Source organism: Macaca mulatta, chromosome 12, assembly GCF_049350105.2.
Source record: "Macaca mulatta isolate MMU2019108-1 chromosome 12, T2T-MMU8v2.0, whole genome shotgun sequence".
NCBI lineage: Eukaryota > Metazoa > Chordata > Mammalia > Primates > Cercopithecidae > Macaca > Macaca mulatta.
The window spans coordinates 116,883,851-116,902,057 of NC_133417.1; the positions used below are offsets into that span (position 1 = coordinate 116,883,851).

Consider the following 18,207-nt stretch of genomic DNA (forward strand, 5'->3'; position numbering starts at 1 on the left):
GATATGGAAAATCACTGCACAATACAGCCTGCCATAATGCCTTGTCTTCAGAATTGTGCCGTTGAGACTGACCATTCTCAGAGGTTTGTGCTTTTTATTCCCACCATCATTACTGGAAATTTGGGATCGTTCAGTCTGAATTTCTCCTACATGGCAGTATATTAAAATGTGGGCCAATACAAAACAACTTTTCGGATCCTCTCTAAGCAATACATTTATAGAAAATAATATAATCTATAGATATTAAAGCTTTTATGCATGATTAATATATTGATAAAAAATTATGATCCCTCTGATCAGGACAAAAGTTCAGAAATCCTCAAAATTTGCCAAAAAAAGTCATATCACAATAAAGAGCGTATTACTTATTATATTTGTTGTTACTTCCTTTCTTAAAATTCTGAAATTACATATGCAGTACCTATTTTCAGAGAAATATAAGCAACTACAGATATGTAGAATTAAAGACAATTCATTTGTTCTCTTACAATAGCAATAACAACCAATGTCAACTTTTGAGTCTCTATGAATGCTTGACATCCCTATTATGGTTCCACACTAGTATGAGAGTAAAGAAAACACAAAACACACAATCAAAAGTAACTCAATATAACGCAGATCTTTATAATTTTCAAATCCAGGAAGGGGACACAATCTCTCTTCCTGCCTCCAAAAAATTATCCCATCAATCTACATTTCTCTACATGCAGAAATCTCTTATTCTCCTCCTTCAGAACTTTCTCTCACCCGACTTCCTCTTGTCTCTCCTACCTTGTTTCCAGTGTATATACCGAAATGATTCATGAGGTTGAAATGAGATAATTCATGTGAAGCTGTTAGTACAAAACTGCCACAATGGATAACTACAGGAAGTTCTCTGGAGATGACTTTACATAATTTTCGACTTTACATAATAGCTAATTTTGACTTTACATAATAGCTGTGCTAGATTAGACACATTGCTTAACCTCTCTGTGCTTTAGTTCTTCATCTATAAAATAAAAATAACAAATGTACTTACCTCATGAAGCTGTTACAAAGATTTTATATATTACAGGAAATTATTAATTTGGAATAGTGCCTAATATACAGTGAACATTATATAAATATTGGCTCTTGGTGTTAAGTAATCAATGAATGGTAGTTATTATCTCACTTTATAGCTTGCTATTTTTAACTAAATATTACATCATTAATTGTCTTTTGTAGAAGCATAAATATGCTTCTGCTGTATTATTTTTCAAAGCTCTATATTATACTCTTGTATGAATATACTCTAACTGAATCCTCTTTCTAAGCTATTTGCTCTGTTTGTATTTTTTACTATTATAAATCCTGCTGTAATATACACTATTGAACATTTGTTTTGTGCATATGATAATCTGAGTGTTAAAATAATACATTTCATGGTTCAAGAAAATGCATATTTTAAATCCTTTGACATAAATGACCAATTAGTCTACATGGTGATTTTTACCTCTTTATAATCCACCAAGAATAACTGATACTGTTCCAAGTTCCATACTTTCATTCTTACTAGGAGTTATCTGAATATGTTTTTAATTTATAAAATTGTATGTCATTGATTATAAGTAATGTCAAGCATTTTTTGCAGATTTCTTGTGTAAATGTTCCATTCTTTTTAATTAAAATTATTTTAAAAATACAGACTAAACTATAATGCAGTTAAAATAATCTTTTTCCTTTTTTTTTTTTTTCTTTTTTTTGACAGAGTCTTGCTCTGTTGCCCAGGCTGGAGTGAAGTGGCATGATCTTGGCTCACTGCAACCTCCCCATCCCAGGTTCAAGGGATTCTCCTGCCTCAGCCTCCTGAGTAGCTGGGATTACAGGCGCCCACCACCACTCCCAGCTAATTTTTTATACTTTTAGTAGAGATGGGGTTTTACCATGTTGGCCAGGCTGGTCTTGAACTCCTGAAATCAGGTGACCCACCTGCCTCGGCCTCCCAGAGTGCTGTGATTACAGGCATGAGCCACTGTGCCCAGCATCCCCCCCCTTTTTTTTTTTTTTTTTTTTTTTTTTTTGAGATGGAGTTTCCTCTGTCGCCCAGGCTGGAGTGCAGTGATGTGATCTTGGCTCACTGCAACCTCTGCTTCCTGGGTTCAAGCGATTCTCATGCCTCAGTCTCCCGAGTAGCTGGGATTACAGGTGCCACCACCATGCCTGGCAATTTTTTGCATTTTTAGTAGAGATGGGGTTTCACCATGTTGGCCAGGCTGGTCTCGAACTCCTGACCTCAAGTGATCTGCCTGCCTCAGCCTCCTAAAGTGCTGGGTTTACAGGCATGAGCCATCGTGAATGGCCAGAAAATAATCTTTTTGTTACATTTTATTTTGTATTTGTTATGTCATGTTTAAAAAGAGAGTCATCATCCTGTAATTTTTACCTCTATTTTTTTCCTAGTACTTCCAGTTATATCACGTGTTTTTAAATTTTTAATCTATAATTCATCAATCTGTATAGGTCTATCTACTTATAGACTATCTATATAGTCTATCTTATGCTCTTTAAACTTTTAATGTACAACCCATCTTATGTCTTTTGTTTTATTGTAGGGTTCCTAACATTACCTGATTCCATAAGTGAACCATTTATTCATACTCTTTGTTAAATAACCTATGCTTTTGTCATTTTTTTAAAATGTTACCTTTGTAAAAACTAAATTACTGTAGACACTTGCCTCCAAATGTCTAACTTTGTCAGATTGCATTTAAGCAATACCATTCTGAACCAGTTATATACTGTTTTAATAATTATTACTTTTTAACATTTTAATACTTGATAGGGAAAATCATTCCACAGGGTTATTCTTTTCAAACATCTGGCCATTTATTTATTTATTTATTTATTTATTTATTTAGAGACAGAGTCTTGCTCTGTTGCCAGTCTGGAGTGCAGTGGTGCAATCTCGGCTCGCCGCAACCCCCGCCTCCCCGGTTCAACCTATTCTCCTGCCTCAGCCTCCCAAGTAGCTGGGACTACAGGCGCATGCCACCATGCCCAGCTAATTTTTATATTTTTGGTAGAGATGGGGTTTCACCATTTTGACCAGGATGGTCTCAATCTCTTGACCTCATGATCTGCCCGCCTCGGCCTCCCAAAGTGTTGGGATTACAGACTTGAGCCACCGTGCCCGGCCTCATCTGGCTATTTTATTAAATATATTTTTAAGAGATTCTTTAGAAAAAAAGCATTGATAATTGAATAAGATAGTTAAAAAATATAGATTAATTTTAGAAGAACTGACATTTGCAAAGCATGGGCATTTCTATCTTAGAATGCAGTAGTTCTCTATTCATTTAATTTTGTGGTTACATCTTGGTGAAATATTGTAGCTTGGTTTTTCTTTTAAATTATCAGCAACTAGTTGTTAACATCAGAATCTGTCTTTTTTTTCTGTTCCCTCATTCTATTTTCTAGTCAATGAAATTACATACATCTTAAATACATATAACATACTTATTAAAGAGGAAAATAATCACCCTGTGTGACAGTTACTCAAGAAATACTGAAATCAGAACAAAACTCGTAGGTATTCCTGTGGTCATAATGCTCTATCAGCTCCATTATAACACAATTCATGGGCAAAAAGATTTTAGATAGACCAAAAATAACTGTCTTCAGTGAGACAGTAATATGTACAAATTATTTTTTAAAAATATTTTTGTATGTTTTTATAACTCATCATAAATTAATAGAGTGCATATTTCTTTGGAAAGTGCCCATAGTAATGAAGAGATGCAGCCATGATAATATTATAAATTGTTGAGTAATATATAAAATTTATATTGGCTTCAGAAATGGAATATTGACATGTCTGATATTTAGTGAATTCACATTTATTCTAATATAATGGGCAAAAATGTGACTTGGTACAAGAGAAGTTGACCTGTATCCAGTTGCCCCTTCTTATCCTCTTTCATCCCTATACTGTTTACTTATTTATTTAACCAAATTGATTAATTTGAAAAAGAATATAACACATTTCAGACAATCTTAAGGCAGAACTTTAAAGAGAATATCTTTCTTCATGCTTGCTAAATTCTCAAACCATGACAGTCGTATGGAAGTGCTTGCTTTTCCTAGAATAATATCTCACACTTCTTTCCATTTCTGTAGCCAAAATAGTATGGCTGTCCTATTCATCAGAAGCATGTCACATGTAGGTAATTTTGAAATTTTCTCTTTGATAGTCAAATATAGTTACTCTAATGACAGTCAGCTCTTTTGCTGTGAAGACACAAATAATTCAGAATAAGTTGTCATCACTACCAAAATAACAAAATTATTTTACTGGTAGAACTTTCAGATATATCTAACTGTTCTTCTCAATGTTCTATTAATAATCCTTTAAATGTGGAGTATTCACCTTCTGATCTCTCTGCTTAGAATAGCTATCTGCACAACACCCCACGGTTTGCATTCTCCCAATCTATCTATATCTGTATCTATATAATCTATAACTATATATGTAGTAATACATACACACACACTAGATGATTCATAGATAGATAGATAGATAGATAGATAGATAGATAGATAGATAGATAGAAGATAAGGGAACTTGTTGAAACTGAGGTTCTTAAATTGAGTTAGGTAGGACCAAATCTCTAGTTACCTAATGTCCCAGTTTAACATTCTTTTTGATCATTTCCAATATTCGTCACCTTTGTCTTATATCTAACCCACAGTATGCCCACAGAACAGGAACAATTTTATATATACCTTTCTACCCCTGAAGCTCTTGGCTTGGCATTATCTCCTGAATCCCATTAAACCGTAATATACAGAGTATTTTAAATATATACATTTCCTGTAGTTAAAATGAAACAACTTGTTCTTTTAAATATTTGAGAAAAGTCATTACATTACAACAAATATTATCAACTTATGTCAAAATTAAGAGCACATCAGGGAAGATTTTTCTCATTTTTTTACCAGTAAATTATTGGGGCACTTTTTGAAATGTTCGATCTAATCAAGTAATTAGCTCATTGTAATGTTTACTTTAATTTCACAATATCTCCAGAAACCATAAGTCCAAAAAAGGAAAAATGGGAATAACTGAATTCAATAAGAAGGCTTATGGATGTGCAAAGTTATTAGTAAAATACAAGGGTTTTAATTAAAGATGTTGGCGTTTACAAAGACTCGCTGTTATCCTGATTGATGGTGCCTGCTGGCTCAGCTCTTTCCCTGTTTCCCATTAGCTCCCACTTGCTTTTCTCTGCTCTAATTGGATATTTACCACATCGGCACCTTCTTTTTAAACAACAATTGTTCCACAAAGAATGTAAATACAATTACACTTTAGACAAATTATATGTGTATGCATGTGTGTGAGTATAATTAGTTAATTATCTTCATAATTTGTCATTTTGGTTTCACAATCTACAGGAAATTCTTGAAAATTTCATGGAGAAAGATACAATTTAATTTTCAACTGCAACGTTTCGGGCTGAAATTTTGAGGAACAAAAATATATAATCATTTTGTTAGATTTTATTATTCTATTTCAAAGGAGTTCCAGATATACTTTGGAATACATAAAAGAAGATGTATATATTTCTAACATTTTTCTTAAGAATAAATAAAATGCATAAGCCACGCTAAGGTTTTGGTTTATTTTTCACCTTTACTATTAAACTGAAACTTTTAACATATTGCAAATGTTAAAACCAATTTCCTTCATGCCCAAGCATAATAAATTACCGAGGAAAATGCTAAATAAGTTCTAAATTTTCCTAGCATATTCTATAATGTCTGTATGGAAATAATAAATAACATAAAATGTTGTTTGGAACAAAGTTTTCTTTTGCCAGTATAGCACTACCCATATTAACAATTATCTACAACAACAACAAAATACAGTGCTTATCTTTATTTTACTATTATTCTATTTTTGATTAAAAAAAAGATTTTGAGATAAGCTGGCAGGTTCTATTACTTATGACAGTCTAGGAAGACTGTCATAAGTAAGTAAGAAGTAAGAGGTAAATCCCATCAAAAGGACTTTTCTTTTTGCTAAAGTAATGCATTAGTCAGTTTGATGACATTTAAATGGAGAGAAGTATGTCTGTTCACTCCAGTGGTTAAAGTATGTATTTCTTCATTAATTTTGTGGTATTTCAACTTCTACAATAAATAATGTTTTTAACCTATTGTCAAACTCACATTTTTCAATCAGCTTATCAGCAAGAGACGCCACTTATAAAGCAACTTAGAAAACTAAAGGGTATATTGAGTGGTTATAATTATGACTACTTTAATGCAAAATGTATGCAAGGGTCAGGAAAATCAAACTGTAATATTTGGATATATGCCTTTTTCCCCCTCCTCATTCAAAATGCAGTAACTGAGATAACATCAGGTCTAGCAGGACAAAAAGAATGTGTAAAATGAAATGACCACCCTTTCTGATAATGGGAGACTGGAGAGAGCTGGCCTGATATTGTGCTTAAAGATAAAAAAGGACATGCAGTATCTACTTTAAATGAGATAAGTGTGCTTCATATATCTTGCAGGGACAGAGATAACTTTGTTTCTTTAATCATTATTATTTATTTCTTAAACCTTAGTCTGTCTCATACCTAAAACCTATAGAGCTCAGACCTTATAACTCAGTTCTTATGAATAGAGAGAGTTGTCATTCTTACCCGTAAGCCTGCTAAATAATACTTCTATAAGCTTCAGACTTCACATGGCAGATAAGTTTGTCTCCCCTGACATGACTACATTAATCCACTGAATCAATTTACTTAAGCTGTGCTATGGAGCAATGCAACCACCATTTAACTGAGCTTAAAAGTACTTTCAAGTTTGAGTCACTGCTCCACATGTAATGTAGCTCTCAGTGTCCCATCATAAGTTCTCTTTCAACCCTTTGCAACACTGTGAGAAATATTCTTGTTAGGTTTATAAGGTCATGATGCTCTAACATCCAGAAGGATTTAAGAATAATAAATTCATGATGTTTCAGAAAATCAGACTCATAAGTAACACAGGAAGAGGGGAACACTTGGTTAGATTTTACAAGCACTATCTACTTACATTAATATTTACAAAATTCTTTAAGTTGAATGAGTTTTTTTAAAGAATTTATCTAGAAAAATATTTCATATGTTACAAAAACATTTTAAAAAAACATACTAGTTTCACAGTTTAGTCTGAACATAATTAAATGCTATGGAGGAACAATGACACAATTAAATTATCTAACATGCAATCAAGCTAACTGTGGCACACAAACAAGTACACAAAATAACTTGCAAAATGTTACTAAATTTTACTAAAAATGTACTAAATTTTACTAAAAATGTAAAACATTTTACTGAAATTTCTGTCTGGTAGGTTTGCATAGTGAACTGTTGTTCATAGTAAGTTGACGGTTTGTTCACATTCTTTTTCTATTTAGCTAAATCTATTAAAAAACAAAAACAAAAACCTTTTCTTCATTTCTTCTGTTTAAAACCTCTGGCCTCCCACAGACCTTCCCTGAAGCTCACTGTTGTTGTGACCGGTTTCTTTGTTTCTCTGTATCTCTATTCAGAGATGTTTTTCAATCTGATCACCACTCTTTGCTTCATTTCACCCTAACAAGTCATTCATTTTCATGAACTTGTTCTCCCAGAGCCTGGGCCATTTGTTTTTAGCGTGGCTTCTCACCATTTAGTGACAAAGAGGATAACTCCCAGCACATTTGCTAGGAGACACCTGTGGGAAGATGTCAGCACTGATAAGGTGTAGTCAGTGAAATATATGCTTCACTTCAGTTGCCTTAGCTGAGGTGTGGGACTTTTCAATACTTTTTTCTCTTTTCCCCAATGTATGGAAAGTCTCAGAGAATAATTATCCATAAAAAATAAGGAAATATTTGGTAAATCATGAAGTTGAATACTTCCAGAGAAGTCTTCACTAAAGTGAATTTACTGTAGTCATAGGGAAATAGGTCACTTGTAAATAACATATGAGTATGTCTTTCAGACTCTAAAATGTACTTTTATATAGTCAATCTAGAAAAGCAGAATATTGTCAAAAACTTACATAGCATGTTTTCTGATTTTTTAAAAGTTAAGTCAGGGTCAGATATAAGTGTATCTTTAGTGGACTTAAGAGTAAATAATACGTTTTAATTAACAGAAGAGTCACTGGAAATCTACAGAAGCCGAAAATAATTGACTTTAAGAAAATGAATCATGTGTGTTACAACTGTATGAGGTCTCTGGAGGTCTCGTATTGTTATGGAATCTCCCGTGAGATCTAATTCTCAAAAAATACAACCTAAATTCTAAAATTCTGATCTTACAACAAGTATATTTTTGAGTAGTTCCAAAATACTTTTTGCCTCAGGATGCTGGGCTCTTTAAATATGGATAAGAAATTTCGCTTTCAAGTAGCTCAGACTAAGAGAGAGAGAGAGAGAGAGGAGGGCAGGAATGAATGTCAAGGGCAGGCAGCCTCCAACCCCGCTCCAGGGCTTTTGCTCTTCCATGTCCCAGCCACCAGGTGTCAGTACACTTCACAAGGTGGAACTGGCCTACAGGAGTTTGCCTTCCATATTCATTCATTCAGATTTAAATTGGAATAAGTTTTCTAACAGTATCCTTTCTAGTTTATTATAATATCGGCTATTATTTATTGGGTTTTGGATACACTAATAATTATTTAAGCGCTTCAATTGCATTGTTGTATTGAACTTCATTGTGCCCCCCACCTTCCACTTCCCGAAAAAGAAAAGAAAAGAAAACAAACAAACAAACAAAAAACCCTCAGGCAAGTATAATTATCTCCATTGTATAGATGTGGTAATGATATTTTGAAAGATGAAGTCATTTTCCCATGATAGAAAGTGGAAACAACTGGGATTTGTATCTTTTGGCTAATTTCAAATCCAGCTTCCTAGATTACCAAACTGTGCTACAAAATATTGTATCCAGGAAACAGTTGTCTTTAGACTAAGAACACTTAGGTTAAAATTCCAGGTATTAGCTGTGTAAATTTAACCCTTTAATCATTTCCTCTGCTTATATTTACTCAACTGTAAAATGGGGTTAATGTAACTGCCCTCTTTAACTCACAGGAATATTGTGAAAATGTATTTTTAAAATGAAAATATTTAATAAAGTTCTATGTTGACTTGTATACTATTCTAAAATTTGGCCGGTGTGGTGGCTCACACCTGTAATCCCAGCACTTTGGAAGGCCAAGGAGAGAGGATTGCTTGAAGCCAAGAGTTTGAGACCAGTCTGGGCAACAAAGAGACAGCCCTGTCATTACTTTAACAAAAAAAAAAAAAAAAAAAAAAAGCTGAGTGCAGTGGCACGTGCTTGTAGTCCCAGCAACTCAGGATGCTAAGGCGAGGGTTGCTTGAGCCTAGGAATTTGAGGGTGCAGTCTGCAGTCAGCTACGATTGTGCCACTGCACTCCAGCCTGGGCAAAAGAGTGAAACACTGTCTCAAAAACAAAATGATATAAAATAAAATAAAATTTGTACTGGTTTATCAGGTCCATGTATTTGTTGAGTTTAAATTTGGTAGGCTTTGTAGAGTAAGCACAGTGGCTGTTAAGCCAATTTTAGATTATAGTAAGGATAGCTTCTATGCTGAAAAATTAGCTGAATTAAGTAATTTCACATCTGATGATTTGATACATGAATTATAACTTGATGATTTTCTTAGTCAGGACTTCCTCCCACCTGCATTTGTCAGCAAGTGGTAAAACTCCATTCAGGCTGGGCGCAGTGGCTCACACCTATAATCCCAGCACTTTAGGAAGCTGAGGCGAGTGGATCACCTGAGGTCAGGAGTTCAAGACCAGCCTGGCCAGCATGGCGAAACCCCGTCTCTACTAAAAGTACAAAAAATTAGCCAGGCTTGGTAGCACATGCCTGTAATCCCAGCTACATGTGAGGCTGAGGCAGGAGAATTGCTTGGACCCAGGAGGCAGAGGTTGCATTGAGCCAAGATCGTACCACTGCCCTCTAGCCTCTGCGACAGAGCGAGACTCTGTCTCAAAAAAAAAAAAAAGAAAAGAAAAAAAGAAAACCCTCCATTCAAATATACTAGAAGAACATCATGTTTCTTATGGAACCTAAGGACAGAAGTATAGCTGGACCTCATGAAACCCAGAGAACTAGGAGGTAAACATTGTCAAAAAATGTTATTCTTCCTTTCCTCAACTCTCTGTATGACTGCTTTATTCTTTAGTGTCTTTGGGGACTGGTTCTTTCTGCTTCTCATTAACATACATAGTCCAAAAATGGAAATCTCAATTAGCTTTAATATCTCTTCAAGTTCATGTTTCTAAGGTAGTGTAACCAGCACTTCTAGATCCCAAATCTAAATTCTCTGGAGAGAGAACTTGATTGGCCCAGCCTAGTCAATTTCCACCCATATTACAAGATTTCTCAACCCTCAGTACTATTAACATTTTGTATTTGTACTGACTAATGCTTTGTTTGCGTAGGGGTAGGAGAGGCTTTCCCATGCATTATAGGGTATTTGGCATCATATCTGGTCTCTACTTTACCAGTGCCAGAAGATGATCCCTCTCACCCCTCCTCCATGATGTGACAACCCAAATTACCAAAAGTCCCCTGTGGGGCAAAATCACTTCTGGTTGATAAACACTGACTTATGAAGTAAAGGGTAAAGTATCCCATAAAACAAACATGCCTTCTTGTGCTGACGATCTAGAAGAGTTGTTTTTTGGAGAAGGCCAAGTGTCTGCTTGGCAAGTATCCTGAAAGTGGTCTATTACAAAAATAAGAGATGTTGGTGGAAACTATAACTTTTGTAAAATTTAGCCAACATAAGCAGATCTACTAAAATACATTAAAAGGTTCAGAATTTTAAGCACTGTATAAATTGAAAGAAAATTTCAATCAAAGTTAGGGAAAACTCATAGATGTTGTTTCCGCATTCAACCCTAATACAGTGATTTTCACATTTTTTACTCATATATCTCAATCTGAGAATAAGTATTCACCATCTATGTATATATAATATATAATACGTATACACAGAGTCTTTCTTGGTATCTACAGAAAATTGGTTCCAGGACCCCCATAAATACCAAATTCCATAGATGTTCACTTCCCTTATATGAAATGGCATATAGTATTTGAGTATAAACTACACACATCATCCTGTATACTTTAAATCATCTCTATATTACTTATAATGCATAATGCAATGTAAATGCTATGTAAATAGATGTTATAATGTATTTTTTCTTTGTATTATTTTTAATTGTTTATTATTTTAATTGTTTTTTTCCAAATATTTTTGATCTACAGTTGGGTGAATTTGCCATGTGGAAGCCAATGATATGGAGAAATGACTATAAAATCTGTACATATAATCAATACTACTGCATTTTGTAATCTGTAAAAATACACATAAAATAAGACACAGATGAAATTAATAATTAAATTCTTATTTTAATTTTAATAGTATTAATTTTAATTATTAATAGTATTATTGAATATACTGTGTGAGACTTCTGATGTAGAAAAGATGGCAGAGACCTTTTTCTTCCTACCTGTTAAATTCAACTCTAAACCCTGAACGTAATGCAAGAGACAACCAAAGGAGAAATCTGAAAGGTGGTGGGAGGAAGTAATTTTGCTTTGGGATCTAGCACTGGAGGAATAACACAACATCAGGGTGTCTTAAGTCCCCCTACTCAACAGAAGAGGGATCCATCCCAGCGTTTCCCAAATCTAAGCTCCTTCATCCCTCAGATCTATGGTGAGTCCCTCAACAGTACTAGCGGAGCCCCATGGGCCTAAGACTCCCCTCCTCTACCAGGAGGGTGTGGCCTGGCCCACCAGAGTGCTCAGCCACAAGAAGGAACTTTTGCAGAAGCCTCTTTGACCCCTCTGTAAAATAAGTAAGTGAATACATAAAATAAGTAGGTGAGTGAGTAAAAACTCACTTTTAATTTTGATACCTCGGAAGTTTTCTTCTGTCATGAAATGACCAGTGGATATCTAGCACTTTCACAGTCTCTTTGGTTGTCGCTTCATCACAAAGTGTTGCAGATTTTTCCTTATTTTAGAGAACCTGACTTCCTGCAAATGGCCACATGAGTGTCAGACCAGCGCTGGGATGCAATTTAGCCTCGACTTCTTTGCTGTTAAAATAATACCTCCAAATGTTGTGAATGAATTTCACACAATAATCTCACCTCATTTAAAAGCCTGTTTAAAATTCTTGTCAATATATTCCTGCCATAAAACACTGTTTCTATTAAATTAGTTAATTTAAATCTACATTGACTATTTTGCATCTAACCCTTTGACAAAGATCCAAAAATTCCCTAATGAACTACTTTGTCCAAAGAGTAGGGATGGAAATAGGCATTTATGGACGTCGCTCTCGGTAGAGCTAATTGTTCCAACCTCAATAGAAAACAAGATCTCCATTTTGCTGTTCTCTACCAATTTCCAAATCCACATGTCTATGACCCTACAAATTCACCTCTAGAAATTAATACTACAAATAATTCATACGCATGCATGGGTTGAAGAAATCAAGTTGTAGTACAACATGCAAAACATGCTAATATTTGAATGAAAAATGGGGTGAGTGCTTATATACCTACTTCCTTGGGTATACATAAACTATTTTTGGAAAAATACACCAAAATAGCCAATAATATTTGTTGCCTATGGATAGCTGAGGGGAAAAGGTGGGACCCACGTGGGAAGATACTATTTTACCTTATAATCTTATCTATTTCATGAATTTTGGATATGAGAATGTCCATGAATTAAAATTAATAAATTTAAGAAATCATTTATCATTGAAAATATCTCTCCTGTATTTTTATTCTTTGGTGGTTCACAATAAAATAATTCTTTTTGTATTTATTTATTAAAAGAGAATCTAGCAAATAGAACTAGAAAAATGTGAACTGAGACAAATTAGAAATCTGTAAAATTTCATCAAAGCGTGTAATATTTGTATGTTTGAATCTTTAATAATATTTTCTGTGTCATCTATGCTAATAAAGAAATATATGTCAACTTGTTACTATACTTTTTTTCCATATCATATTTCAGTCATTTTTATTGCAGCAGGAAGAATGAGTGTTTACTACTTGTATAGGACATTTTATTTTTCATTTTTAAAGAAATCATTTATTCTTAAGATTCATGAAAGTTCAGTGCTGGTTTGAGTACTAAACAACATTAAGAATGCTGAAAAAAATCTAACTATTTGTCTTTATATTTAGTATGGTTTGTTACTATATATCTTAGCAATGATGATAGCTTCATATTTTCTTTAGCTAATGACTAATCCAAGAAACAATATAAACTAAGGGCAATAGTCATTGTCAACAATAGTGACTATTTCCATAATTCATAAAGTTTGTATCCCTCTGCCTGGAACACTGCCTGGAAAAATACAGTGGGTACATAGTAGTACCCTTTCTTTTTTTCTTCCCTCTCCTTTGTAATGAATGAATAGTGAAATAATTAGTGAAAGGACTGAGAGACCCAGTTAACCTGAAATTTTGTACACAATGGATTTCCCACTTCTAGTGATGTAAAAACTATTTTGTACACAACAGATTTCCCACTTTTAGTGATGTAAAAACTCTAAAGTTATAGCTACTATCACCACAGCTGTGCTATTGAGATCATTAACCTAGAAACCAAGAAGAAACCTAAGAATCAAGTATATATTAATTTTCATTTGAAAGCAATCAAAATTGGGTAGTTTTCTTGGCCCAAAGCAAATCAACCACAAGGAGGCAATAGTTCATTTCATGTTTTAGATGACCAGAGGCATGAAATGTACCAATCATAAAAATTCGTTGGCCACATCAAACCTGTGTGCTCTCACTGATGAATACTTACAAGTCTGGCAATGATTTTCCGTGGGTCCCCAGCAACGGCCAGTACAGGACTTATGGCAACGTCCACCTGCAGAACAGGAAAAGGGAAAAAGCACATGCACGTTATAATCTTTCACTCCTCGACTAGGAGTAACTCCTCAAAGGAAATACTCCTGCTCCTTTACGAGGATTTTTATGTCATACTAGAGCTGAAACATAGCCCATAAAATGCACACTTAAGTAGGAAAACCTGAATGTCAAATATATGTGAGACTAAAGTACAACCTTTTGGTATTCAAATCCTCTTATCATTTTATAGGAAAATAAAATAAATGAATTTGTGAATTTTCTCAGAAAATCAAAAGCAAATAATTATATTTAATAAGTTTCACTTTCGCTATTGAGCATTATTATTCTATTGATCTAATCTACTTGATATAATTTCCAGAGATCACATCTTACTGAGAGCAGCATATATTAAAAAGTAAAGCAATAGAAATAAGTTGAAATCTCTGAGAACAAGAATATATTTTTACAAACACATGAAAAATCATCAGAATAAATGGCAAAATCCTGCATTTAAGCTATTTTTGAAAGCTTAATTTCAATTATTTTTATGCTTCTAAAATGTTTATTAACATTATTATTTGCATTTTCAAATATAAGCCTTAATCTTCTATAGTGGCATCTTCTTCTACCATAGGTATTTGCCTCAACAAACATAGCTGTCCCACAGAGAAATTCCCATCGGGACTCAAAATAAAGAATATTAGCTGGAAGAAGTCATGTAAAAATGACTTCCTTTGAATCTTATTTTTGAATTTCATAGGTTCACTCTAAATTTCTGTGGGCACATGACACATTTTTGGAATAAAATATAGATGTTAAAAATCTATTAAAGCTTAAAACTTTTCCATATACAGAAATGTTTTATATGACATTTCCTTAAATGCTTCTTATTAAACATTGTCAATTTTCTAATAATAATTGTTAATAGGATTCTCCCATTTAAAGTGTTTAACAAAGTTAACTATATCATAAATATCATCAAATAACATCTGATCAGATGCTCCCATCTTTCCTGATCCAAGTTTTTAATTTCTCAACCAGAAAGTTCTTACAACCTGGAGTGTTTTCCCGCCTCCAATGAAATTGCCTAAGTGAGCCTGTCCTGTTAAATGAGTACATGCTTAAGATACAGATTCAACAGACACTTTCTCTGGCTGAATCTCAGACCATTCAGATGGTCAACCATTGAGAAAGTAAACTGTACTCTTTCCAAGTTAATACAATACTTAGGTTCTATTCCAGTCATCTTCTTAAAAGTACTGGGATCTTTGCTACAACAGAGTTTATTTAAAGCAATTCTATTTGTGAAGTATTGCTGCTGACATCACCAGTATATAATATCCTGTCACTCTGCCATCTGTTTATTTAGAGCCAAACACATTATAACAACATAATGCAAGCTCATTGTAGCTGACAGGAAAAGGACTCCATCTGGCCTGAACAATATAACTTTAATCAGTGATAATGATAATTATTATTAAAAACTTACAGGAGTTCTTTTGTACAAAGTTAATAAATCTAAATTGATTTATACTAGCGGAAATTAGAAAGGACTGTGAGACAAAATAGGAGGCAGTGAAAACTTTTTGGAGTACAAACTTTTTTATGAGAAAGTAGCTAATGTTAATGTGATTCCTTAGATTTGGTATAATCCTCTAAATTGATCCATTAAGTGATCTGTTAATTGAAGATAGTTGAAGCATAAGATATTTTACCATTTAATCTACGATTTATTTAATCATGTTTGGGGCTCATAAAATATTTGGCCTTATTCTTTGTGGCCAGAATACTACCTAACTGGAAAAAAAAGAAAGAACAGAAAAGAAAAGAAAAGAAAAGATAAAAGCAAATAGAAGAGAAGAAAAGAAAAAGAAAGGAGGACGGAAGGAAGGAACCAGGAAAGGAAGGAGTTAAGTAACACAATTCATATTAGACATTTTAATATTCTCAATGTTTTTCTCCTACTCGATTAATTTTTTAACTTCTTATTCATGAAATTCCAATTTGCCACCCAGACATCTGATCCCAGATTCAATATAAAAAGGCATGTTGCTAGAAATACTGTTGATGGTTCTTGATAAGGTTTCAGGGCAAGGCCCATCTATTTGAAAATGTGATGTAGTACCCACACACACACAAAAACAAGTTGAAATAATTTAACCTTGACTGTCTACTTGATATTATGAGATTTTTTTGGTAGTTTCCATTTCCACTTGACCTACACATTTCAGAATTCTATCATGACAAACACACTAGAGGATCTAGAATTGATTGTACTCCCATAAATGGCTGTTCAGCCAGGACTACCTTTATTTTACTTTCTCTCTAGAGCCTTGACACTTTTGGAATCTGTTCTAGTACTCAGTTCAACTTTAGCTTTACTCTTCAAAATAGTGCAAGACATGGCACTTTTGTTATCACTGGATGTCGCCAATTAACAATTAAGTAAATGCTACAATATCTGACCAAAATATCTGATTAGAGATATTTATGAATCAATGTACTTACTACATTTTTATGTCTGTAACCTTAGTTTGATTCTTGCAGTTAATTGGGAAGTATAGAAGGAGTTCCCACAGTAATTAACTGCCTAGCACAGAAAAAAAACAACAAAATTTCCCATAAGTGTTCCCTCCTATGTCCTTCCAACCATGTATCCCTGATTATCTCATAAGCACCTTCTTTATTTTGTGTATTAGGCATGATGTTAAGCAATGGACATAAAACATTAAACTGAAACAGGTAAGTTTATCACCCTCTTAGAGTTTAGAATTAATTCAGGAAAAGAGTTTTGACTACTCTGTAGCTAATGTTCACCCTTTATCAGTTTAAGGGAAAAAGCCAATAAATCTAAATTTTTAACAGCCCACTAGCCCAGGAAAGAAGAGTTGGATGAAAGCAGGTGGAGCTAGATCATTCCCAGTCTAATTCCCAGCTACACTGGAAGTCAGCTACATTCCTTAAACAATGACTCGTCCATGTGACATCTAAAAGGAGCTCACCCTAGACCATATCAGTAAAGAGTGTAAGTAGAGGCTTCAATATGTCCCTCGTTTGTCTGAAAAAACAAAACAAAACAAAACAAAAAACAAATATTTTAATGATAGCCTACTAGCTTACTGGGATTTTCTTCCTGCCCTCTGTTCTCAGGCATGCACTAACCTCAAAAGTCCTGATTTCATGTGAAAAAGAGGTCTTATATGTTTGTCATATTTAGTGTGAATTAGTTTTATAAACTACTTCTCCCCAGAGTGTGTTTTGTAAATGAGGGCCACAAAGAGAGGAATTAGTCAGATGCCAGAATATGCAAATGAGAGCAGTGTTTGGGGTTTTGCCAATGCTGTCCCAAACAAATCTTCCCACTTCCATGTCTCAACCTGGTAGATGATTCTTTCCATTGATTATTGCAATAATTATTATTATTATTATTTTTTTTTTTGAGATGGAGTCTCGCTCTGTCGCACAGACTGGAGTGAAGTGGCGCAATCTCAGCTCATTGCAACCTCTGCCTCCCGGGTTCAAGCAATTCTCTGCCTCAGCCTCCCGAGTAGCTGGGATTACAGGTGCCTGCCACACGCCCAGCTAATTTTTGTATTTTTGGTAGAGATGGGGTTTCACCACCTTGGCCAGGTTGGTCTTGAACTTCTGACCTCGCGATCCACCTATCTAGGCCTCCCAAAGTGTTGGGATTGCAGGCATGGGCCATTGTGCCTGACCTTTTTTTTGAGACAGAGTTTCGCTCCTGTTGCCCAGGCTGGAGTGCAATGGCATAGTTTCGGCTCACTGCAACCTCCACTTCCCAGGTTCAAGTGATTCTCCTACCTTAGCTACCCAGGTAGCTGGGATTATAGGAATGCACCACCACACTGGGCTAATTTTTGTGTTTTTTAGTAGAGACGGGGTTCACCCTGTTGGCCAGGCTGGTCTCGAACTCCTGACCTCAGGTGATCTGCCCGCCTCAGCCTCCCAAAGTGCTCGGATTACAGGCATAAGCCACCGTGACTGGCCTGCAATAATTCTTTTAAAGCTATGTGAGAAAACAGTCTACTTTTTTACTAAAAATGAAAAATGTGACATTTCCATATAGCTCAGTCATAGAATTTAATCAAATTAGTATGTCCGGTTATTCTGACTCAAAGAGATGAAATAAGAAACAAACCAATATTTTAAACAACCATTTCAATTACTTTAGTAATTTTTTAAAATAACTTAAAATAAGTGCTAGGCGTAGTGCAGTAGCACATGTCTGTAATTCCAGCACTTTGGGAGGCC

General features: G+C 34.4%; 1 protein-coding gene across 1 annotated transcript in view; it reads right to left on the minus strand.

Annotated features, from left to right (window-relative positions):
* ERBB4 (erb-b2 receptor tyrosine kinase 4) overlaps positions 1 to 18,207 on the minus strand; it is a 1,186,765-nt gene that overhangs the window by 362,635 nt on the left and 805,923 nt on the right. Inside the window, exon 5 of the mRNA XM_015110887.3 lies at positions 13,889 to 13,954. Coding sequence (XP_014966373.3) covers positions 13,889 to 13,954 — 66 coding nt within the window. The remainder of the gene's footprint in view (positions 1 to 13,888; positions 13,955 to 18,207) is intronic.